General features: G+C 33.8%; 1 protein-coding gene across 2 annotated transcripts in view; it reads right to left on the reverse strand.

Annotated features, from left to right (window-relative positions):
• Positions 1 to 26,284, reverse strand: part of COL11A1 (collagen type XI alpha 1 chain) — a 213,758-nt gene that overhangs the window by 69,801 nt on the left and 117,673 nt on the right. For both annotated transcript variants that reach the window (XM_059137189.1, XM_059137188.1), the window contains exons 29-38: positions 26,130 to 26,183; positions 24,478 to 24,585; positions 21,626 to 21,679; positions 16,719 to 16,772; positions 16,542 to 16,586; positions 16,339 to 16,392; positions 16,156 to 16,200; positions 11,982 to 12,035; positions 5,764 to 5,817; positions 1,313 to 1,366 (exon numbers count right to left, since the gene is read on the reverse strand). In XM_059137189.1, coding sequence (XP_058993172.1) covers positions 1,313 to 1,366; positions 5,764 to 5,817; positions 11,982 to 12,035; positions 16,156 to 16,200; positions 16,339 to 16,392; positions 16,542 to 16,586; positions 16,719 to 16,772; positions 21,626 to 21,679; positions 24,478 to 24,585; positions 26,130 to 26,183 — 576 coding nt within the window. The remainder of the gene's footprint in view (positions 1 to 1,312; positions 1,367 to 5,763; positions 5,818 to 11,981; positions 12,036 to 16,155; positions 16,201 to 16,338; positions 16,393 to 16,541; positions 16,587 to 16,718; positions 16,773 to 21,625; positions 21,680 to 24,477; positions 24,586 to 26,129; positions 26,184 to 26,284) is intronic.

A 26,284-nucleotide genomic window follows, 5' to 3' on the forward strand; every position in this document is an offset into this window, starting at 1 on the left:
ATAAGCAGTTAAGGATTTTTCAGTACAGAGGTAAGTGGGGGGCTCAGTAGGTTCAACAACCAACTCTAGACTTTGGCTCAGGTCCTAATCTCAAGGTTGTGAGATGTCGCCCCACATGGGGCTCCATGCTCAGTGCAGTCGGCTTGAGATTCTCTTCCTATATCCCTTCCCCCACTCGCATGCATGCTGTCTTTCTAAACAAATACATAACATCTTTAAAAAAAAAAAAAAAGAGTTCTTCAGCGCATACATAGAAAAGTAGGCAAAAAAAAAAAATCATGCAAGTATGCATTTTTCTTTTCTAAAAGAATAAACAGCATTTCCCTTGCTTCAGGATTCATCTCTGGAATTAAATGATTAATCATTCCAAGAATTCTTCATTTTTGCTTCTGTTACACATATTCCTAGAAAGAAGATGCGGTTTTTTGTTTCTCTGCTTATCGTTTGTGTGTTTGTGTGTGTGAGTATGTGTGTGGGTGTATTTGAGTTACAAAGTCTTAAGAACTAATTATAGGCTGAGAAAAAAACTATTTAAAGCAATTAAATAATTAAAACACTTATTCAACTGCTCTTGCTCTTTTGCTATTATTTGTTATTAGCAGGGGTAAAATTCCGCTGAGTAAACTAAATGTGTCCTTTCCATTCAATGACACTTTGCCAGAATAAATATTTCCTATCTCACAAATTATTCTATAATTCAACATATTGCATCAATTTTTGAGACTCTTCCTGCCACTTATGTTGAACAAACTGTCTTTGTCATTATTTAGGCATATTCAAAGGTTGCAACTATTTTATCATTGATGGAAATCATTGTTATAAAGACAAAAATCTCAAGAAACATGCAATATACGACAAATATTATAATTTAAGGGAAAAATCTGTGTTCAAAGCTTTTATTATATTTCTAATGTATTATACATCTAAATCTAATTTCTACTCAGAAATCTAAGTCATTTTGTAATTTGAAACACGGGGAAAACATGATGGTCAACCTTTCCAATAAACCATTTTGGTGGTTTTAGCAGATTGGTACTGTGTTCGGGGTTTCATGTTAACTTCTTTGTGAATTTTCTGACTTAATCTTCATTATTTGTTTTATTCTCTTTTATTTTTGCAGCCAACTGAAAAAAAAAAATCTCTTCAGCTAAGATTGCAACTATTTTAAGGTCAGTTGCATTTATTTAAATGTGATGTAAAATCTCAAATACACCATTTTGGATCATAATAAAATGGGCAGATTTGAATAGAAAAGATGAAAATGTAAACAGGAAAATAAATCTTATTAGAAAAATAAAGTAAAGGGACATACCTGTGGTCCAACGACACCCCCTGGCCCAGGGGGGCCAGTCTTGCCTTGAAATCCCTAAGGAAAGAAAACATAATCCGTTAAAACATGAAAAAGCATAAATTAAAATTTGGCTAAGATAACTCGCATTAAAACAAAGTCACTTTTTGGCTAAAAATACTTATTTTAAAATTTATTTTATTTTATTACTTTTCTTTCTTTCTTTCTTTCTTTTGGGGGGGGGATGAGCAGAGGAAGAGGGAGAGAGAGAGAGAGAATCCCAAGCATGAACTGAGCATGCAGCTGGACACGGGGCTCAAACTCACAACCTTCAGATCAGGCTTTGAGCCAAAATCAAGCCAGATGTTTAACTGACTGAGCCACCCAGGTGCCCCTAAAAATACTTATTATTAAATGCTTAAATATCAGTTATTATATTCCAGTTTTCTTTAAAATTCTAAATTTACTACCCTCATTATTTCACATTACAGTCCAAGGATTACTTTCAATAAACTTAAAAAAGAAAAGAAGACCATTGGATGAAGATGGAGGGAGAATGTATTCTGAGCCCTATTCTACCTGGTCAAACAATAGTGAGAATTTTAACATAGCAATGTTGTGGATAAAATAAATGATGATTTAGACATTCTTGAAATAGTCCACTGGTTCTATATACAGACATAAATCTATGGTTTGTGATACTAATGCATTTTCCTTTCCTGCATTCTAACATAAAGCAAAGTAAGAACAGAATCAAAACAAAACAAAAACAAAAACAAAAAAACAGGATGTCGAGTACATTTATAAAAAGAACACTGCATGATTGGTAATCATGTCAGCATTTTATCAGTATTCTTTCTTCAAGTTCCCCCAAATACAGTTACGAATGTACCTTGTAAATAATGCAGCCATTAAGATAAAATCTGGGAGATGTAAGCAATGGGTAGTCACTAAACAAAGCCTTTGAGCATATCTTTCGGTGTCTTTATTTCTCTAGACTCCTGGATTAGTCATTCTGTATGACTGTTCTATGACTGGCAAATTTCCTTCTCATGTAAGTTAATTTACATTTAACAGGTGGACAAGTAGCTTCAAAATATGGGGAGAAAAACCTTCAGAACTGAATTAAAGCAAATGGCCTTTGCCGAAGTATTGACAGCAACATGAGACTGGAAATAATAAGACTGAAAAGCACAGAGCAGAAACTGTAGTCCTGTGTTTATACAGCAACCTCCCAGATAACGAACTGAATTATTAATAGTAACAGAATTTTTATAGTAGGGAAAAGGAAAATAACCTATATTTGTAATTACTTGAATTGACATTTCAGGGTAAGAAAACAGATTTCTTTTACTTTTTAAAATCCATTAATTCTTATGATCAACAGGGTTTCTCTTGAGATCCCACTTTCAATAGCAAAACAGGGGCGTCGGAGAAGCTCAATCAGTTAAGTGCCTGCTTTCAGCTCAGGTCATGATCCGGGGTTCTGGGATCGAGTCCCACATCGGGATCCCTGCTCAATGAGGAGCCTGCTTCTCCCTCTCTCTCTGCCTGACACTTCCCCGGCTTGTACTCTCTGTCAAATAAATGAGTAAAGTCTTTTTAAAAAAATCTTTAAAAAATAGCAAAACAAACTAATACAAGGGTCTATATCATAGAATATGTTTTACATTCTTAGCCATGCTGATTTTCTAACACTTCTCTGAAGATAGCCATACACCACGTACTTGCATAGCCTGTTCCTTCTGTCTGGATTACCCTCCTCCGAATTTCTGATCGCTAAGTTTGACATGAAGATATAAATGCAATACTGAATGTGAAAAAAAAAAATTAAAGTCTTAATTTTTTTCCTTAGTAACTGTAAGAGCAAGAACAGCACACAAAAAAATGCTTATAATAATAATTAATGAAAATCAACTGATTAAAAATCAATGATTAATTGAGGAAATTCTGTGAAAAATGTGGAAAGAGAAAACCTTGGGTGCTAGCACATCTGACCAGGTGACTGATTCGGGAGAAACTGGAGGACAGCTTGTTTATGTTTGCTCTTCTAATACATTCAGAGTATTTGCAAATATCCAATAAATGTAACAAAGACCTTGAACAAGAAAATTACATAGTTCACAATGGAGTGTGCTTGTTAAATACTGTCATGTAATAAGACTACACTTGCCATTTAATTTTAGAATAATAAGTTAAATTATGTTTTTCAAAGTCCCTGAAAATGGAGATAGCTTTGCTATGTTGGGTCTGCTGCAAGACCCAGTAAAAATGTTAACTTCTATTCTGATAATCTGTAGGAGACTAAGTTAATTTTAGGATGACTGTAGGATTTGGTCAGTGTGTTCCTGAGACAAATTTGGGTTGTTTCAGTATAACAGAAATTATTTTGAATTATTGCCAGTGGCTTAAAAAGCTTTGAATTGTAAAACAGGAGAATGACACTTCAAGGAATTCTCACTGGGGATGAATCTCAAATATAACAAAAGAATTTTCTCCTTGAAAATAAGGTGACACATATATAGCAGCATATGGCTGCTCTAGATTCTGGTTCTTTCTGTACAAGGCAATCCTTTGAATCCCAGTCAGCACAGAACAAAGCGGTAAAGAAAAGTTCCTGACTGCAGGATGATGCACTCTTGCTCTTCAAAGTGGATTTGAGGGGCGCCTGGGTAGCTCATTCAGTTAAACGGCTGCCTTCGGCTCAGGTCATGATCCCAGGGTCCTGGGATCGAGCCCCACAACAAGCTCCCTGCTCAGGCAGGAGCCTGTTTCTCCCTCTCCCTCTGCCTGCCGCTCTGCCTACTGTGCTCTCTATCACTCTGTCAAATAAATAAATGAAATCTTTAAGAAAAAAAAAAGTAGATTTGAATCAGAAATACAATTTTCCATTTTTCTATGAGAAACTACTGAAGGAGAATATCTATCTTAGAATCACTAGTTAATATGCTATTTTAATATGCTTTGTTTAAATTTAAATGTTATATATAATATAGTTCCTCTGGGTAGAAGCAGAAGGTCTTGATTAAATTGAAGACAAAAGGGATTTTATAATGCCTATTCTCTAGGTACCCCCTTTTCAAAAGACAGTTTGAAAATATTCTAGAGTTATACCCACAAAACTACACAATGACTTAGTTAAAAATGATTGACTGCAAGATTTGAATGAGAGTACATTTGCAAATCGGAGTATGGATTCTCCACTAAAGAGTTTATTTTATGCTCCTCATGCAGATGTAATTCCCGGGAGGAAACCCAAACAATTTTACTCTTTGGTTTCACTAAATCATATTTGATTCTACTTTTGAAATCCAAGACTTTGAAGTTTACAATCTGACTAAAACGAAGAAGCTGTTACACTAAGCATCATCACATGGTGAGCAAAACAGGAATTGAGTTGTTGCTGATAGACTGTTTATCCTACGCAAAAAGATCATCCTGTTTTCAGATTTGTTGCTGTGTGTGCACTACAGTGCAACTCCAAATGTGTCTTCATGCTGGCTGCGTGCCCTAAAATGCCTTCGAAACACATCGTCAAAGCTAGTCTGTGTTGTGATTTCCTTAGGAAATCTGGATAAAATTAATCAATGGTGAGATCCAAGAATTGAGTCCAAGGAAATGTGCTAAGCTATGGTAACTTCTGATGAAACTAACATCCCCCTGGAAAAGCCAGACACATGGTTTGGTAACACTGGCAGAATAAATAAACAAACCCACTGGGATTTTTAAACCATACTTAAAGGGCCAGTTTCCCCCTTGCCCAAATCACTGTTATTCACAGAAAATAGGTCATGATCTCAGGGCCCTGGGATCGAGCCCCGCATCGGGCTTTCTGCTTGGCAGGGACCCTGCTTCCCTGCTCTCTCTGCCTGCCTCTCTGTCTATTAATAATCTCTGTCTGTAAAGTAAACAAATAAAATCTTTAAAATAAAATTCAGTTACATTTTTCATTTACATTTTCTCACTTGAGGTGAGAGGATGCATTCAACACAGTTACAGATTGATGTTGATGATGTTCCAACACCAGGAAATATTTCATCCTTTTGTTCTGGATAGAAGAATGTATTAAATGCACGGCCTAGTGTACATGTTTCCTTTAGAGAGTAGACGTGTGATAGGGTTGGACAGAATATATCTTTAAATAAATACTTCTTTGAAAAGGTCAAGGTTGACAACCTTGGAGAGGTGTCCAAAAGATAATGGGCTCTTCTCTGTCAGCTCAAGCCTCAAGTCCTGTTCTTGGCAGTCAAGACAGTAAAATCAAACCCCATATCCTCAAGTATATTCATTTGTGGTGGGATACAAATTTAGGTCAATTTATGTATTTTATATATACATTTTTTTAAATAAAAGTTTCAATGAGATTAATTTCTCCATTATCCAAAACCTAATAATCCTCATAATAAAGTAGCTTTTTGTGAAATGATGAGGTACTAGAGATGGAAAATTTCAGGCAAAAGGGTGGGGTCACTTACAGTCTCTCCACGTTGTCCAGGGTGTCCTGGCAGGCCATCCTTCCCAGGTGGTCCCTGAAATCACAAATATTAAATACCACAGGTCATAAATATTCCTTGAAATTATTTATACTTTAAACGTTATCTGTTGGACAATTCTCTCATCATATTTTCATTAAGTATCATATTTTGATGTTCTGTTGATTTTATATACAATAGTGGTATGTGTCTATATCTCTTTAGGATAATTCTATCTGTAACTGTGACCAAGAGAAAATTGTTATTACTCCCTTATGAACATTTTACATTTATAAATGATTTCACTAACGTCTATCTTAAAAAAAACACATTCATACAGATCTGTGTTTTTAATTTTACAAAAAGGTTTAGTTCTTCGGTAATTGACAAAGGAGTGTTTTTCCCCTCTTTTTTGGTGATCTGTTCCTAACTCAATTTCCTGTGCATCAAGATCTGGATAGCAGAAAGATGGTGTCCTCTAGTGGTGGCCTGAGCTTCTAACTGATAAGAATGAAAAGAAATACAAACCTAGAAACAAGGGCAATTTGTCTTTCAATTGCTTCAAACAAAGGGAAAAAGGTCAGGTCTATGTTCAATTTTAGAAGTTGTCAGGGCCAAATTTTTTCAGCTGGTTTTCTTAACTATCCTCTTGGACACATAATGTTTGTTAAGCCCTGGACAGCCGCTCTACTATGTACCGCTTTCTCTAAAGGATGCTGTCTGTGTCATGACTGAAGAAATAAATGAAGCAATTAACTGAGTACTTAAAGTAAACAACTCTGTGTGGTTCCTGTGTTTTAGATACTTAGTAGAACTATAGATTGCTTCTTTAGTCTGCACTATGGATTAGTCATCCTGCTCAGAAACCATTAAGTATTGGGGTCAGATTTCAAAACAGGTTTAATAGGTAGACGCAGAAATATTATTACCCTCCAGATAAACGAAGAGAAATGATCATTTTAGTAATATTTTTAACCATAACAGATACACATCTCACACCTTGTTAATCATTTAAATCTACTTATTTTAAAAATACATTATTTACAAAAATCTATTTTCAAATATCAATTATTACTATACTAAGTTAGAAAATGAGGCTTTCTTTCAAAAGAAGATTATTTTCACTGACAGCTTTGTTTCACTGGAGTAAGGTTTTTTGACTTTGACTTCAAAAGCTCAGGAGAAAGGCCTGACTCCGGTCCCAGCTCTGTTCCCTGATCTCATCTCATCCCGGGCTGCCATGTGAACTAACAGCTCTGAATTAATGACTGTTCTTAGGACACTTCACAAGATTATCGCTTACTCAGTGATCTGCTCATGGGTCCCATGATCACCTCAGTGAGTCTAGTGTCAGCCTCTGAAAAGATCAGCACTGGAGTGTTTTTAATCAAGGCCCCAAAACATTTCTTCTTTCTTAAGCACCTATTACATATTTTTATGTATTAGGCACTAGATATGCAGCCATGTAAGTGTTAGCTCTGCCCTCAGTTTAAAGATGAAGCACAGAAATAAGTAGTTAATTGATAGCAGACTTCATGTAAGTTCAGTAATTCAAAACAGTAAACAAAAAGTCTATAGTGTATTATTATTTTGATACATATAGGAATAAATGTACTGTCAATTGGGGGCAGGAGTTTTAACTAAAAACACAGAGTGGCAGCTAAAGGATAGTATACAGAAATGGGGCATTCCCCCCACCCACAGTACTAAAAGGCCTCTCAAATGATGTGTTTTGCCATCGGCATAAACCATTTACACATTTTCTAACAATCTGTAAATATATATTTCAATATCTCATTACATTTGCTGATTTGAGAAGCACAGGTTACACTTTTATTGCAAAATATCATAATCCTTTAAAATGGTGATCTTTGGGGCGCCGGGGTGGCTCAGTGGGTTAAGCCAGTTAATTAAAAACTTGTGATCTCTGTCAAATAAATAAATTTTTTTATAAGTTTTTTTTTTTAATTAACTAATTTATTTATTTGACAGAGAGAGAGATCACTAGTAGGCAGAGAGGCAGGCAGAGAGAGAGAGGAGGAAGCAGGCTCCCCGCTGAGCAGAGAGCCTGATGCGGGGCTCGATCCCAGGACCCTGGGATCATGACCTGAGCCGAAGGCAGAGGCTTTAACCCACTGAGCCACCCAGGCGCCCCAAGTAAATAAATTTTTTAAAAAATCTTAAAAAAAATGGAGGTCTTAAATCAAAACAATGTCACCTTGGTATAAATACAACGTGATTTTTAATGACTTTCCCACATATCGTGAGGGAACAGTGTTAATAGACTACATAAAGAATTCATATCATTATCATTTTTTGATTTAAGTATATATTTCAAATATTAAGTGATTAATTCTAAATAATTATAATGCTCCCACACTACTATCCAATAAAATAAAGCAGAATGATTACCAAATAATTTCACAGCATTAATTTTAAAATAATTTTATTGGTCAAAATAGAATGCACCTTTGATGTTGTTGAAGGGTAGTGGCAACAAATTTACCAAAATGAGAGTGTACAAGGCAATCTGTGAAAAGACACTTATAAATAAGTATTAAGGATATTTTTTTCACTTTCCACTAGAACCGAATTTTTATTTTTCCTCTTCTATAAATAGAATGTATCTCATAATAGTTGTGTTATAAATCTCAATCATCTTGAGTTAAAATTCTTCTTCATGGGGTAACTATATCCTGACACTGGCATGAGATTAACAGACTCTAAACATGAACATTCCAAGCACTCGATACATAATCCATTTGTGTATATGTATATGTGTGAATTTATATATAAAAACATACACACACGCGTGCACACACACACACATTTTCTGATTACAAGGAAGATGAGCCGATTTATTTGTAGGAAAAGGAGTTTGGCTCTCTCCCTCCACCGGAATTGCTTTTTTCCATATGAAAGAGATGAAGGCATTTCTGTCCTAAATGTTATAAAACTGCATACCAGAGAAATAATACGTACTTTTAGTTCATACTCTGATGTTTCATTTGTCACAGAAACAGAGTACTAAAATCATTTTGTTTAGCAGTGAAAGCAATGTTCCTTAACAGTGTCCTGCCTCTCCAACTAGTCTGCTTGCTTCTCAAATGTAGGCACTTATTGTGCTTCTAATACTTCTTAGAGACAAAAATGCATGCATGATTAATGGCTCAAAACTTGTTGAAAGATACATGAGAGAATGGACTGAAAAAGTCTGAGGAAAAATGGGTCAAACTGTTTTCCTTGACAATAAAATTACTTTACATGAAGGAAACAATTCTTAGCAATATGTACAATATGTACAAATATAAATGATATGATAATGTGGTACTTATATATATCACTGGATTTTATGTTCCTAAACAATGATCTATGCACACAGCTTCAAAATACTTATGAAAAATGTCTTATGGGGGCGCCTGGGTGGCTCAGTGACTTAAGCCTCTGCCTTCAGCTCAGGTCATAATCTCAGGGTCCTGGGATCGAGCCCCACATCGAGCTCTCTGCTCAGCAGGGAGCCTGCTTCCCCCTTGCTCTCTGCCTACTTGTGATCTCTCTCTCTCTCTGTTAAATAAATAAAATCTTTTTTAAAAAAATGTCTTATGAATACATTTTTGGAACTGTGTTTTTACTTCACTACATGTGTAACTTTGCGTGACTATATTACATTTTGAAGGGAACTGAGATGGTGGGTAAACAGCACTAAATGCAGGTAGTAATACTGTAATCAGTAATACTGATACTATCCTATATTTAATACTAACTATTTGCATTAAGCCTTTTAAAATACTATAATATAGATAACAATTCTTTTTCTATATGTTTGCAGTAATAAAGCAAAATATTGTTGAAAATAATATTTTAAACACAGTGTCTAAAAATTGTTGCCAGGGTGCCTGAGTGGCTCAGTGGGTTAAAGCCTCTGCCTTCGGCTCAGGTCATGATTTCAGGGTCCTGGGATCAAGCCCCACATCGGGCTCTCTGTTCAGCAGAAAGCCTGCTTCCTCCTCTCTCTCTGCCTGCCTCTCTGACTACTTGTGATCTTTGTCTGTCAAATAAATAAATAAAATATTTTTAAAAATAAATAAATAAAATAAAAATTGTTGCCAAAAGTAAGAGATGGTGTCAACATTTAATATTTACTATAAGTCAGTATTTCATGATAAATAATTCATATTTTGAAGATGTGAGCTAAAGTCACATTTGAAAGTTATCAGTAAAATTGAGAATTATTCAGTTCAATAAAAAATTGGATGCCCATATTCATTTAGTTATAAATTATTTTCAACATATTTAAAAGTATAATGTAATCAGATGTAATATTTATTTAAAATTTTAACATCCTAGTTCAGAACTTTCTGAATTGTTTCTTTATGTGAGATTGTTAAGGGCTATATTTGGTTAACTATAATTATTTGAAAATAGAGAACTGGGATATACAATTTTTGAAATACTGGCATATATAAAAAGTCCCATATAACCTCCTCATACAAGGTGAATGTTGTGGTTTTGTCAAAAAGATTCAGTTCAAAATCAATTTAGAATATTCAGTTGAAAAATGTATATCAATGAGCCCCCAAAAAGAAAATATCCAGAATGTGAATAAAACTACTAGTAATGATTTAGTTATCTGTATTATTGCAGTGAAAAAACATTTGGTTCTCAAATTATTGACTGAAAATTTTAACTATACTTAGCTTCCTGCTGAGTTGATCATAGCCAAACTACGTTCGTTTTATTTTTGGTCAAAATGTTTTTTATCTTTGTTACTTAAAGTATGGCCCATGGAGCAGTAGCACTGACATCACCTGGACCACTGTCAGTAAGGTAAGGACTCAAGACTCACCCCAGACCTATTAAATCCAATCTACATTTTTAACAAGGTACCCACACAATTTGAATGCACATTAAAGTTTGCATAGCATTATCTGGTGTAGACCGGAAGAGTGGCTCACAAATTTTAGCGTGCATCAGAACTATCTGGAGAATTTACTAAACACATGGGCCGCTCTCTTGGAGTTCTGACTAGCTGAGCAAGGTAGCATATCTAAGAAATCTCCAGTGGTACTACGATGCTCTGACCCAAAGAACACACTTTGAGAACAACTTCCTTAGACACATGGGTGTTACGGCCTGAAACTGTGTTGAAATGCATGTTGAAATCCTAAGCTATACGCTGAAATTCATATATTGAAATCCTAACCTCAGAGGTGATGTTATTAGTCCCTTGGGCCTTCGGGAGGTGCTTACCTCACGAAGATGAGAACTTCAGGAATGAAATCAGGGACAAGAAAGCGGCCCGGGAGAGCTCCCTAACCCCTTCTGCCACGTGAAAGAGGGCCCTCACCTGACCACACTGGTATGCTGATCTAGGACCTCCAGCCTCCAGAACTGTGAGAAATACATTCCTGTTGCTTATAAGCTAGCTGGTCTCTGTGTGTGTTTTTTTGTGTGGTTGGTTTTGGCAGTTTTTTTTGTTATTAGAGCCAGAATGGACCAAAAGGGGTAAGTTGATTCTAGTTCTCATAAATAAACTGAATAGACTGCTAAGAAAAGAAGCAGAAAACAACTGAGCGTTGAGCATGTCCTATGTTTCCATGAATATTTAAGTATGAGAATAAAGGATTTCAGTTAACTTTGTGAAGCTCTTTGAATATCTCAGCAAATTATATAAAAAGGGGGTATAAATCAAGAAGGTTAGCATTACATTGTTTAAAAGAATGCATTATGGAGACAAAAATAATAAATACAAATAAACAAATTATAATGAGATGTAAGTAACGTCAGAATGCTAGAGAATATTTAGGAAGTGACATTTTGACAAATACATTGGGTGATGGAAGACAAAAGAGAAATACTGATAAAATAAATATTTAACAATCAATATTTAACAATTTTAAAGCCATCAATAATATTCATTGCAGGAGAGGAGTATTGGAGAGAATAACACCCATGCATGTTTTTTCCATCTTTAATATACTTTTAAAGGATATTTACTAAGATATTTTTGTATTACATCAGAAGCACTCAATAAACTGAAACTGAATAAGTTAAACAAATTGAAAAATGTACATTCTTTGACATTATGAATTGCAATTTTGTTTTTATTAGAATTTTCATCAAAATTTGTATCTAACAATTATTTAAAATAAAACCATCACTCTCAAAAATTTGGAAACACTGTCCAATGGAGAAAGATAAAGAAAACCTATGGCACTTACAGGAGGGCCTTTTGGTCCAGGGAATCCAACTGGACCCTGAGGTCCTTGAGGGCCCTGAAAAGAAAAAGCAGTGAAGAAATTTAGGAATATGCATTGAAAGATACATCTTTATACTTTACTGTTTATTTCTACAGGTGACCCAAAACATAACATATAGCTTCTTCACCGTAATGACAGAACTGAGGCAATGCAACAGGCTAATCTATGCTAATCTAAAAGCTAAGTGCATGATTTTTCACATTATTCAGTATGTAAAAGCACACACATCAATGGTCTTAAATCAAGAAAACTGGAAACATTTATATTTATATTTACATTTATTTTATATTTAAAATTCATATTAAAAGTGAACTGAGGGGCACCTGGGTGGCTCAGTGGGTTAAGCCGCTGCCTTCAGCTCAGGTCATGAGTTCAGGGTCCTGGGATTGAGCCCTGCATTGGGCTCTGCTCAGCGGTGAGCCTGCTTCCCCCTCTCTCCCTGCCTGCCTCTCTGCCTACTTGTGACCTCTCTCTCTGTGTCAAATAAATAAATAAATAAACTTTAAAAAACTTTAAAAGAACATAGATGAACATAGATGTATCAAGAAGTTCCATAGATGCTGGACTTTTTCCCCCAATTTTATTTTATTTCTTTTCAGTGTTCCAAAATTCATTATTTATGCACTACACCCAGTGTTCCATGAAATACATGCCCTCCATAATACCCACCACCAGACTCACCCAACTCCCCATCCCCTTCCCCTCCAAAACCCTCAGTTTATTTCTCAGAGTCCACAGTATCTCATGGTTTGCTGGGCTTTTAACATTGGTTGGAAACATCCCCAAACAGAGAGTATTTCGATTTCATAGCCCTCCCCCAAAAAGTTATTTTTAAAATTGACTCTATAAATGTTCTGACTATAGTCAAACAAAACTAAAAGAAAGAAACAAGTGGCTAATTCAGAAAGACCTTTAATTCATTTCTATATTTAAAATTTATTTTCTGAAAATGTCAATATCTTATTTTACTCACATATAAACTTCTTAGTAGACAAGATAAAAACATATTGTATCATCATTCCCATTAACATTCAATCCAAATATACATTTATAATATTGTTCTTAACTTGATGTTTAATTAACTATATTATTCAACACTCATATTTACACATCTTCAAAATGCAAAAAGTAAACTTTACTAAAGAGACAGCAAAATAATTGCTAAAATAATCCTTTCTGTTCCCAGAACATAATAATTATATTCCTAAAATAAATATATATAAAATGGAAGAAAATATAAATAAGATTTAATTAACTCAACTAGAATAGGATTTATTTATATTTAAATAAAAAATAAAGTTCAATAAAATTAGTGTTTAATAGAATTTATTATTTTCAATTTATCAGTTTAGTTTTTCCAAGGGAAATATTACCATTTTTAAGCCAACACTAGTTCAGAAATCATCACAAATTATTGTTATTATTAGCATCTCATCTTAAAATCAAAAAGAAACCTCAAATTTAGACATGTCATTAAATAAATAGATATCAGTGTGTTTACTCAAAATGCTGGGCAACTTTTGGGACTCACAGATTTTGGTATTCTTATTAAAGTACAAAACCATAATTCTTCAGTATCTATCATAATAACTTAAGAATATTATAAACACAATTTTATTTTAAATACAAAATTTTTAAAGTATTATTTTTTTAGGTCATGTAGCAAGCTCAATTTTTCTAATTTCTTAAAATGTCATTTCTTTGCTTTCTATATTTTGGTTTCTTTTCAAATAAAATTTGATTTTGAATTTAAATTTTTTTAATGAAAAAGCTTTCAAAAATCACTTCTCTAGAGAATTTAAAGAGAAAGTGGGTCTTTATAAAATTCCACAAAAACTATTTATATGTTCTGTCTGTATTAATCAAAACAGTTTCCAGTTGAAGTGGAAAATACATATTCAGTATAAAGATACTTTTGGAATTCAATCAGGGTTGCCAAATAAAATACCTAGTGTCAGTGAAATTTGAATTTTAGATAAGTCTATGGCCATACCACCCTGAACGTGCCCAATCTCGTCTGAAGGAATAATTTTAATATGTCCTAAATATTGCAAGGGACATGCTTAAACCCAAACTATTCTGTTATTCATGTAAAAACTGAGTTTCTTAGTTCTTTTCGTTGTTTTTGTTTTGCTTTTGCTTAATTTGGTGATCTAGACCCAAATAAAAGCTATGAGCTAAATCTTTAATAATAGACATCCATGATCTGCAAATCATGAGTATGAGGAATTATATTAAAATGCAGAGTATCCTAATAAGTGTGTGTGTGTGTGTGTGTGTGTGTATTCCTATATATATAAAATATCCTAAGCCATGTATATAATATGTACATATAATACTATGTATATTTATAAACAAATATATTATTAAAGAAGTTATGGGCAAAAATAGGTATTTCCATTTCTAGTCTAATTTCGAGGTACTACAAAACTCTCTCTCTAAACTTCCCAAGTCATATATTTTGATGATGTTATTTCTATCATTTATCAACTATGCCTAAGACATAACTAGTTTATGACATGTAAAATCCTTTGCAGAAAATTAGGATATATTAGGGATAAAATATTTCATCAACTACACAGAACACAGGAAATATGTTCTGTATATTTAAAATGTATGAATGCTATCAAAAATGGTTACCAGCTTAAATTTTTTTTATACTAACCTTTACTTTCATCCTCAAAATACACCTTTCTTATTCTCAAAGTATTTTTACAATTACAAATAATCATGCTGTTGAGTGGTGCCTGGGTGGCTCAGTATTTAAGCATCTGCCTTCGGCTCAGGTCATGATCCCAGGGTCCTGGAATCGAACCCCATGTCAGGATCTCTGCTCAGCAGGGAGTCTGCTTCTCCCTCTCCCACTCCCGCTGCTTGTTTTCCCTCTCTCTCTGTCTCTATTTCTATCAAATATATTAATTAATTTTTAAAAAATCAGGCTGTTGGGCCACAGTGTTTTGTTACAAAATTGTAAATACATATGATTGCTCATGATATTTTGGAATGCATAAGCAAGATATGAGCATAAAAATTTGCTATAATTTATGAAATAATTCTATTCCATTTAATGATTTAACCATTTTAACTAAACTTTATCTTCTTATTAAGATGACTTTGGCCATAAAATTTTTCAAATGTATATATTATTTATGAACTCAAAACATACAGAACTGATTCAATTTGGGAGTAGTTTATCAACAGTGAGAAACATTTAGTAGAAGTTTAATTAAATTAAATATGAACTAAAGCCTTGAAACAACCATAATTAAAATGTTTATTCTTGTGTCTTACCTACTGACACTTCTATTACAAATAGAAACTTTGTACCCCGCAAAATTACTTATTCTCAGTTTTCTTTGTATAAATATCACAAGATGTTTCTGTTTTTCTTTTTGTGAAACACCTATTACCAATTTCAAACAATAATATACAAAAATATATCACTATGACTGTATAATCCCAAACATTGCTATAGAATATAAATAAGTGAATCTAATTTCTTTAAAAGTGACACAGAATTAATATTTAAAATTATTTAAAGAAGATAGCTTTCAAAATCTCTGGCTACAAAAATGCTGTATTTTGCCAAAAGAAAACAAATAAAGGGCATGCTTCCTCATGTATATTTAGCTTTATTTTATATCAATTGAAAATCAATTTACTAAATAGTTTTTCTATTTACTGGAATAGATGTTTTATCTTGATTTGAATGTGTATCGATTGTGACTTAATGGCTACTGGGAGCTTGCATTTTACCAGCACAATGCCGCTTCCAGAGCTACGGACAAAATGAATATCAATAAGGAAAGCAAGGGGAGTGAAGGAGAAGGTGCAGGTGTTATACAGATATCTTAAAAAAAAAAAAAAAATTGTTTTGGCTTGAGTTTAAAAGTGACATCATAGGGCAATTATGCACAATATTACTCTCATTTCGATAACAAAATTAGTAGTACCTAATGGATTCTGTTTTTCTTAAAAAGAAGTCAATGAAAAATAGAGGAATTTTTAAACTCTGACTAGATTTTGCAAATCACTGTGCCCATCCATTTGCAGTCACGAGTACCTTTTCCCAGAAATGTAAACACTTGCAAACTATTAATATTAATTTTATATTATGTTACTGTGTCATACTTACTCTTTCACCAGGAGGGCCTGGAGGGCCATCACCGCCTGAAGTGCCCTAGCAACAACAACAACACCAAAAAAAAAAAAGAAAGAAAGAAAAGAAAAGAAAAATCAGTTTTGATTACTTCTCCTAGCTTTTGTCCTCTGGAAGAGGACGGAGAACAAACCCGAATGGAAGGAGTACTCAGAATACCTTTGGGCCAGGTTTCCCAGTGGGACCTCTCGCGCCTCTGGAACCTCGAGGACCCTGCATGGGAGAGCAAAAGATGAAAACTGATCTGGTGCCAAGTACATCCAAAAGCAGAGGACCAGTGTGTATTTTTGAAAACAATTATCTTGGAAAATTAAATCCAGACCGAAAAATGAAAAGCATAATTTTAAAATCAAGGCACCCACCGTTGGACCACGCTGACCCCGAGGGCCTGGTTTGCCAGCGACACCCTGCCAAAGACAATTTAAACATTTTCAGTATGTAGCAAATCACAGTCCACTGTGAGTCAAGTGCCGAGTGATAGGTACTCATGCGAGAACATTAAATTCCACAGTTTAAGGGAATATGCTTATATATCATACCCGTGCACCTTTCTCTCCATTGGCACCTGGAAACCCAGGAAATCCAGTGGAACCCTACAAGAATAAAAGCAAGAAACAATGAGCATGGTAACTAACATTTTTAGCCATAGGCTGCAAACCTCTTGGAACACACTGAGTCTCACAAGCTGGTAATATTTAAATCAGACACAGAATTTTAAGATACTATACAACTTCTATGAATCTATTTGAAAATGAACTTACAGTGACATCTGAGATCCTAGAAGCATTGAAAGCATAAATTGATAAAAAAAAATTTCAGTTTTTAACTTTAAAATAATTATTCAGATATCATTTCTCATATTAGAAAATAGCAATTAAAGGACATTTTAGATAGAATAATTTTGACTTACAATTCTATATCATGAGTATGAATAATTAGATGTTAAAATAGGATTTTTATAAAAGTTTTCCTGAATTAACATTATTGTATTTGCATACTTATCACTTTTTAGTTTATTTTTAATACCTTTAGAACTAAATAAAATCATAAAGACTAACAATCTTCTTCCATCTTTTCCGTTTGATGTTTGACTGTGGTTAGATCTAGCTGAGAGTCTAAGTCAGGAAGCCTTAGCATTAAAATCCTGTTTTTGGAATTCCAAAGACATCACTTCAAGACTTATGTTTATCATGCATTCACCTATGTAAGCTGGGTATATTACTTATCCTCTTTGAGCATAGTATTTTATCATGCAAAATAAGGGCACTTACCCACAAATTATAGGCACTTTGAATTTGTGGGAGGTTGGGATAAAGGAACGCAAGGTATAAAAATGATAATAGTAGATAACAATAAATACTGGTTATTTAGAGATGTAATAAGCACAGTAAAGGCATCATGTCATTTCATCCACAAACAGCCACATTTTACAGATGGATTGTAATTCTCCCATTTCACCTAGTGCCTATGTCCAGATTTTAATCTGTTTTCAGAGATTCCTTTGAACATGACTGTGAATGATTTGCCCCATCACTGAATCATGAAATAGAACAGATTAAGGGTCAGATCCTTTCTCCTCAACTTGCTAACTATGAGACTCTGGAAAGGGTGAGAGGGCTTCCAAATACTCACTTTTCCTGCTCAGACCACTACACAAATTAAATGCAATAACCTGTAAAGTATCAAGCAAAGAGTAGTAGACACTTCCCCACATGTTAAGGGAGATGTAACAAAGCCTTTTTTGACTTGAATCCATTCCCTGCATTTTTATCCTTCCATTCATTTGGATTGAATTACACCTAAAATAATATTTCTCCAAGAGACATGTGGCCACTCCATAACAGAATAATCCAGAGTGATTCCATACTATCAGGATCTATCTCTCTGGCAGTAGGATCCAGAAACCTGCATTTTAAACCGTTTTTCAAGGTGATATATACAACAGATACCAATTGTATTTCCTCCTCAAGTCAGGAAAATCGTATGTGAAGGCTTATGGGAGCTGATGATCAAAACAATAACCCCTGGTAGTCACTGCTAACGTTCTTCTTATGACTCATTTCCCAATATATTCTAATTCATGTCTATAGAGATTACTATGTGATTTACCTGAGGACAATTGTTAGGACATGTAATGCTCATATAATGGGGAAATAATGTCTGCAAATTACATTTTTTAAAGGGCTTTCAAAGCCATTGCTCTTTCTCTACAGAGAATCAGAAAGTTAGATCTGGTAGAGCATTACTGTGTGACTACTCTAAGAACCTGACAAATGACTATAATCCAACATGGAAGTAATCTATTCTATCAGATTTTATTTGAGAACAAATACTCATTTCTGTCTTGAGTAGAATAGATAACTAATCATATTTATAGAGACTCAAAACAAATTGCTCTATGCATCAATTTTATTTTTTTTAAAGATTTTATTTATTTATTTGACAGACAGAGATCACAAGTAGGCAGAGAAGCAGGCAGAGAGAGAGGAGGAAGTAGGCTCCCTGCTGAGCAGAGAGCCCAATGCGGGGCTCGATCCCTGGACCCTGGGATCATGACCTGAGCCGAAAGTAGAGGCTTTAACGCACTGAGCCACTCAGGTGCCCCCATCAATTTTATTTTTAATAAATTTATTTTCTTACATAGTTTCTGCTCTAAGCAACTTATAGGAAAAGAATAAAAATGCCCAAACCATCAACTAAACAGTTTATAATATATGGGCATATTCTTCCTCTTTTCTCACATAAGGGGTTACCACCAAAATATACAATTTCCATGAAAAGGCATTATAATGCTTTTAAAAGGAAAGAACAAACACAAACAAATGCCCAAAAGTCAAAGGTTAATGATGAAATTGGCCCACCAACTGTGAAACTTTCAAAATTATTTAAATGCTGTATTAAATATAAAGAATCCTAAAAATAAATAAAATAAAATAAAATCCTAAAATAAATAGTTAAACTAGATTTTACTTTTTGAAGTAACTGTCATTTTATAGTACTTACAGAGGTGCAACTCTCAAGTACCCATTGTGATTTAAATTGTTAGAAAATTATCAAATAAGTTATATTGTCTAATTATAGCCCTTAAATCTCCTAAAAGAGATTAGCAGCCAAATTTCACTTTTAGTACAATACAGATTTAAATCCATTCAAAATTCATTAGTTGCAACATAGGAAAAAAATGTAAAGCTATCTTTGATCTTTGATGACCCCATTATTTTTTGTTTTGGGACCAAGAAACATAAATCATTTTTGGTCATAAGAAAGTTGTTATAGCGAAAAGTAATATTAAAAAAATAAAAACCAAAGTTTCAGACATTTTGGCTAAAGAGTAAAGAAAAACGTTTGAAGGAAGAAGGATTTCTCTCCAATTATTCTGTTGCATTTTGTTAATAAAAATAACTCAAAGAATATTGAACAAAGTATTGTCTTGGGAAAAAAAAAAAACAGAAGAAAATAAGAATGTCAAATAAAGGAATATTGTGTTCATTCAAGTAATATGACGGTTTTCTGTTTTTAAATCAAAACTCCACAACTGCAGTTCAACGTGGTAATTAGATCAAGAACTCTTCAAGCAATCTATGGATAGGTTAAGGTTGTGGAATTTGCAGGGAATGTCTTTTTTTACAGAATACTTTGAAAATGCTTGACATTTGAGAGGAAAGAAACTAGGAAACAGAGCAGTTTATTAGAGACAATATTTAAAAGGTAAAACTTACTAATCAATGTTCTAAATGTAGTTAGAAACCTTTAAATGATGCTCCTGTTATTCTTAAATCACAAATGAATTGACTCTCATTTTAGAAGAGCTCAAGTATATGTTTACTTCTTACTCTACAAGGAAATGCATATTTTCTAGAAACCCAATGGAAAAATTATAAAACAAAGCCACACACAGCAAGCCTAATATATTGTCATCACATGACAACGAACAAACACAAATATTATGCAGTTCACATTTGTCAAGAGGAAAGACATTCTGGTTTCCCAATGATTATCTGTGAAACTTATTAATAAATATGTTTGGGGATTATTATATAAATAGGATTTATCCTCATGTACTATACCTGTCAAGCATAAATGGGTCAAACAGAGGAAAAGGAAATAGAGAGATAGAAAGATAGAAATAGATAGATGATAGATAGGTAGATAATTGCATGGGCATATATCCATCTTAACAGTAATAACCAAAATGTATGTATTAATTTATTTAACCACTTTTTTTAAAAGATTTTATTTATTTATTTGACAGACAGAGATCACAGTAGGCAGAGAGACAGGCAGAGAGTGAGGGGGAAGCAGGCTCCCTGCTGAGCAGAGAGCCGGATGCAGGACTCGATCCCAGGACCCTGGGATCATGACCTGAGCCGAAGGCAGAGGTTTTAACCCACGGGGCCACCCAGGCACCCTTTATTTGACCACTTTAATTAACTAGTCAATACATGAAGTGCAGCTTTGACAAAGTTTTAGGATTAGCTTGAGGAAAAGTAGTCACCAAAGTAAACCTATATTTAAAACCATCCATCTTTATGCTTAAAATATGTATATTTCAAATAGTTAAAAGTAGCACTTGAGTTCTGTCATAGATGGAATGGTGGCCCCAAATCAATATATCCAATATTCAAATCTCTGGGACTTGGATGTTGCCTTATTGGGAAAAAGAGGTCTTCATAGGTGTACATTAAGTGAAGGATCTTGAAATGAGATCATCCTGGATTATCCAGGTGGTCCCTAAGTATAAGGACAAGTGTCTTTATAAGAGACAGAAGAAAAGACAGAGAGAGAAAAAAAAAAGGCTATGTGAAGGCAGTAGAGATTATAGATAATCAGACACAAACCAAGGACCACCCTGGGCTACCAGAAACTAGAAGAGGCAAAGATAGATTCTCCCCTAGAGCTTTTGGAGGGGCTGGGGACCCTGCGGACACCTTGATTTTAGGCTCCTGGTCACAGGAACTGTAAGAGAGTAAATCTCCATTGTTTTAAGTCACCAAGTCTATAGAGATTTGTTACAGTAGCCCTAGGAAACAAATACTGTGGAAATGAGGCAAAATAAAGATGATGAAACATGTTACTTCAATTCTTTTCTTTTCTTTTTTTTTTTTTAAAGCTACAACTGGAAATTCCAACCCTTAGGGTACTGGAAATGAAATCAAAAGCTAGTCTGCATCACATATCATCCCCATTATAACTTTTAGATATACTAGGATGTCACCCTGGAAGTAACTGACTGTGCTTTCCTTTCATGACTCTGCATGCTAAAATCCTCCAATCCATAATCACCTACGCTCTCTGAGTTCCCTGCACACCAGGTACCCACATACGCCATGTCTTTCCCTTATGAAACTATATTTTAAGGATTTATCATCTTTAGGTTACAAACTGGAAGGTAATTACGTGTGATTAATTTCTACAAATGTGTAAAAAATCAAGCTAATTGTTTTACCTTTGGACCTTGTCTCCCTGGATATCCTGGTAATCCTGGAACGCCGAGTTTCCCCTAAAGTTAAAAAAATAATAATCATGACAAATAAAAATTCTAAGTTGAATTAAGTTCCAATTATGAGTTTAGTGATTTTTCTAAAAGTCAGAACCACATATATGAATACCAGAAAGGAAGGTTTACAAGTTTTCACCATAGTTTACTTACATTATATTTCCTCATTTGAATAGGGAAAAATTGCTTTGGACATATTTCTAATTCTATAATGTTTGCTAACTTAACTTCTGTGTAAGTGACTGTGCCTTCTTTGGGGACACAGAACCCTGAGATAAAGAGAATTCTAGGGCTCTTTCAGAACTCTCAAGCAGGAATAAAGAAAACGTTTTTCAACTTGAGTTTTTCAACTCAAGCAAGAATAAAGAAAAAGTTTTTCAACTAAGTTTTTCAAAATTAAAACTATTTAAAATTAGTTGATGTAGTTAGAACTGCATTTAGATTTTATCATTTCAATTAAAGTGAATCTTTTTGATAAAATTATTTCATTTCTCATTGTAAATATAAATAAAGCAAGCAATCATGAGTTATTTAACTATTTCTCACTGAGTAATTTAAATAACTACAAGAAATTCTGACCTAATTTTTGAGCAACGTTTCTTCTTTTATTAAAAATTCTGGATAAATCTGGGTAAATAGATATATCAAATGTTGCAAATTACAGCTAAATAGAGCATTAATTGTAGAGCATTAATTCGTGCAGGTGAGGACTTAAATGAACCAAAATTTTGTTCCAGTTCAATACTGCCTTTCAATCCAAAAGTGCTAAAACAAATGGTGAATTACAGCAAAGTCCAAAGAGGTGTAACAAATACCAAGAGGTTTAAAGTATTGCACTAAGAAAATTGCTCCTAGAAGAACAAAGCATTAATTTCAAAATACAGGCAGAGAGAAAACTGAATTAAATTGAATGACTTGAATCAAATATGTTTGTGGAATTTTACTGTGATTTATTTTCCTCAAGATTTTATAAAAGCACAGTTCATATATAAAATATTATTTACCAAACTCTTAGACATTAGTAAGCACATAATATCACTATTTCCAATATATATTTAAACAAAATAAGTACAAAAACAAAAATCCGGATAACTACAGATAATGGTATAAGATGAACAGTAACTTTATAAACAATAAATATTTTACTAGATACATCAAGGCAAGAAAACAGGAATATAGTTTATGATCCTGTTACTAGAGATTGAACTAAAGAGTTGTCTGATTCAAGATCAACATTGCATAGGTAAGAAGACTTCAGATGGAAAATATGCAAACAAGCCCTAAAAATCTTGCTTATAATGATGTCCCTTTGGATATATTGTTATCATATCGGTTTTATGTCACTGATTTCAAGGTTAATGAAATTCTCTAATTACGCTCACAAAGGCTTTGTGTCCTATGTTAATTACTGTATTATAATATAAACTCTTATTCACTTCAGAGTCATTTCAAAATAAATCCAGACAGAAAATTTGTTTGCATTTTCAATATGGTGATAGGCAACTTCAATAAAGGGAAAATAATAATGAAATACTAAAAATGAAGAACTGTGGAATAAAGTCCTGATGCTTCTGAAGAGATGGGGGAATCATTTACACAGAATAAAGTAGAGCAAGGATGAGAGGAAGGTTCAGAATAATCTACAGCTATTGGCACGGGAGTACTTGAAGTGGAAGGGTCATCGGGCTTTGTAAGCCCCTATTTTTGCCCACTCTTTGCTTCCCCTGCCTAAACGCAATAACATTATGCAGCAGTTCACAGTTGGCAGTTGGGAGGGTAAACCTGTAGAAGAACCACTACATCAGGAGTCCTAATGACATGAGGAAATGTTTTCTTACTTCTCTAATCACAGTGTGTGAATAATTTTTTCTTCATATATTTTTTTCATACATTTTTCTTCTGAGACACGATAGCAAGAAGGGAAATTAAAATCTTCTTAAGTGGCATGGAATTTCTGTATTTTATAGAATAATGGAGGGCTCAATACAGAAGATTTGGAAAGTAGACATACATATTATAAGAAAGGAAATCATCTGAATTACACCACCAAAAAATAATTGTTATTTATATTTTTCCTTAGTGTATGCAATAGGATAACACTTGCCACAGACCTTTCTTGTTCTTTCTTAATTTAACGTCATAGTTACATTTATAAGGTGTTCACATCAATAAATACACTATGAAGGCAAAATTTCAATGTTGTGTAATATTAAATGTAAATATAAATATAATGGTTGAAAATATTTTTTAACATATTACTTACAGCACCATGGCTATGAAACCAATGAGTATTAGAATTATCTGGGGATGTTTTTTAAAACATAGCAATGCTTATGTTAACCCCAGACTAAAATTAAAGTCTTCTGAAGTTGGGCTTGGACAACAGCATTTTTTAAAAACACTTGCTCTGTGAAATGCATGTTTATGTGAAAAAAATAGAAAGTGTACATTTTGGCTTGAGGAGCAAAGATCATTCTACTTCTTCCGAAACCATAAGCTGCCCATCTTTCATTGATTTCTTGATCCTTTGTTAATCAAACTCAAATTCTTCGTCTCTAATGTGGAAGAGCTTGAATTGCTGCTGATTCTACATGGCCAAGGAGAACAGAGCAGATGGACAACAAGGGAGAGTAAAAAAGGATAATGGACCCATTTCATGGTTGTACTCGTAACAGTAAATGGATATGCTTGAAATGTCATTGAATCCTCTAGATTTCTGACATGGATGACTAAAAATATTTTTAAATGACAATGAAATATCATCTGCAAGAGCACCTGGGAATTTAAAGTTGTTCACTGACCTTTTCTCCTGCTTGACCAGAAGGACCAGGATCTCCAGTTGGACCTGCTCGACCCTTAGGTCCTTCGGGGCCATCTTCTCCTCTTGGACCTACTTGACCAACTTCTCCCTGAAACACAGAGGAACATTCTTATAATTTCAAATACACTGGAGACTGAATAATAGAAATTATAGTGTATCAAAAAGTCATATTTTCCAACTCCTCATTTGTTGACTCATTTTTTTATTTAGGACAAAGAGGTGTGAAAATCTTTGATTTCATCAATCTTTCCATTAGTAAGTAAACAACTTAATATAATCTGACATTTGAAAACCTACAGAAGTCCAGTGTTGCCATGTTTCATAGTAAAGTAATTTTAATGCATCTGTGTTGCAGAAAGAAAGAAAAAAGTAAAAATCATGGTTAGATTGTGGAGGGTGACAGAATAATCAAACCCAAAATATGCCACTTGGGCATGAAGATTATTTTGAGTTGAAGGCAATTGAGAAGCAGCAGAAGCCAAAGAAGATGCTAAAAGCAAGATACAAATTTGCAAAGGAGCTATCCCTTCCCTCTCTACAACAAAGGACAAAAGTTAATCACTGGAGACTGCTAGACACCAGAGGAGTCTACATGACAAATTCTACTAATTAGCCTTTATCTAATTGCTCTTCCATATATCTACCTTCCTTCAATTTGCAGTCCTACAAACTCAAAGTCCTTTTCCTTGTCATGTCTCTAAAAATGCATTCGTGCTTTGCTAAAATCCAGATAAGCCCACATTCTAACCACCTGCTTCGAATTAATTATCATGGAGTGCTCCCACATATACGCATGAGGCACATGCTAGAAACCTTCTGTTTGTTGTTCTCTTGTTAATCTGTCTTTTGTCAATCTAATTTTACAGGGCCCCAAACTAAGAACCTAGCAGGTTAGGAGAAAAAAGTAATTTTCCTTTCTGACAATAGCAGTTTTTGAAATCACTGTTTGGAACACATGAAAAATGTCTCCATTTTAGACTTTGGTTGTCACCTTGAAATGTGTAAGTTATTACCCCCATTCTGGAAACAGACGTTACGTATTTTTTAGCGAAACAAAAATATTCTGAAGTATGCTTCTTTGATATCAGGTATTATTGTGTTAGATATAAAATAATTCTTCCCAATAAAACACAGCTTAGTTTCCTTTAGGGAACTCACATTTTTGTTTGTTTTCTAGACACTCATTACCAGAAAAAAAGTATACCACTTTTTCAATCAAAACTTCAAGATCACTAATAATGGAAGTTCAAGAAAGTTGCAGATATATGATTTCCAAGCAACACATCTCACTACAAAATTTAAAAGAAACCTATAAAACTACACCTTTTAAGCAATTTGAGCATCAACTTAGAAAAAAAATTATAAACAATACTATTCAACTTTATATACACACATGCGTATAGGCTACAGAACACATGGAAATTTAATATAATATCTGAAAGACCATATTGCTTCCATAAAAACTAACATGTCTAATTTTCACATAAAAACAAAGAAGCAAAGTCTCAGATAGTATGAATACCTTTATTTATCCTTTGCTTGCTATATTTAAATATAAGATTATACATACACACAGCACACATACATACACACATAAGTTTATGTTCTGGTATGAATTTTCTTCTTACTTACTCTATCACCTTTAAGACCCATGTCACCTTTGAATCCTGGAAAACCATCTTCACCCTAAAAATAGAAGTAATAAAACACGTGTTGAATGATTTGTTTGAATTAAACTAAAATATGGCTATATAAAATATGAACAATGATAATTTAGGGAAAATTGT

This window comes from Mustela lutreola, chromosome 10, assembly GCF_030435805.1.
Source record: "Mustela lutreola isolate mMusLut2 chromosome 10, mMusLut2.pri, whole genome shotgun sequence".
Lineage (NCBI taxonomy): Eukaryota > Metazoa > Chordata > Mammalia > Carnivora > Mustelidae > Mustela > Mustela lutreola.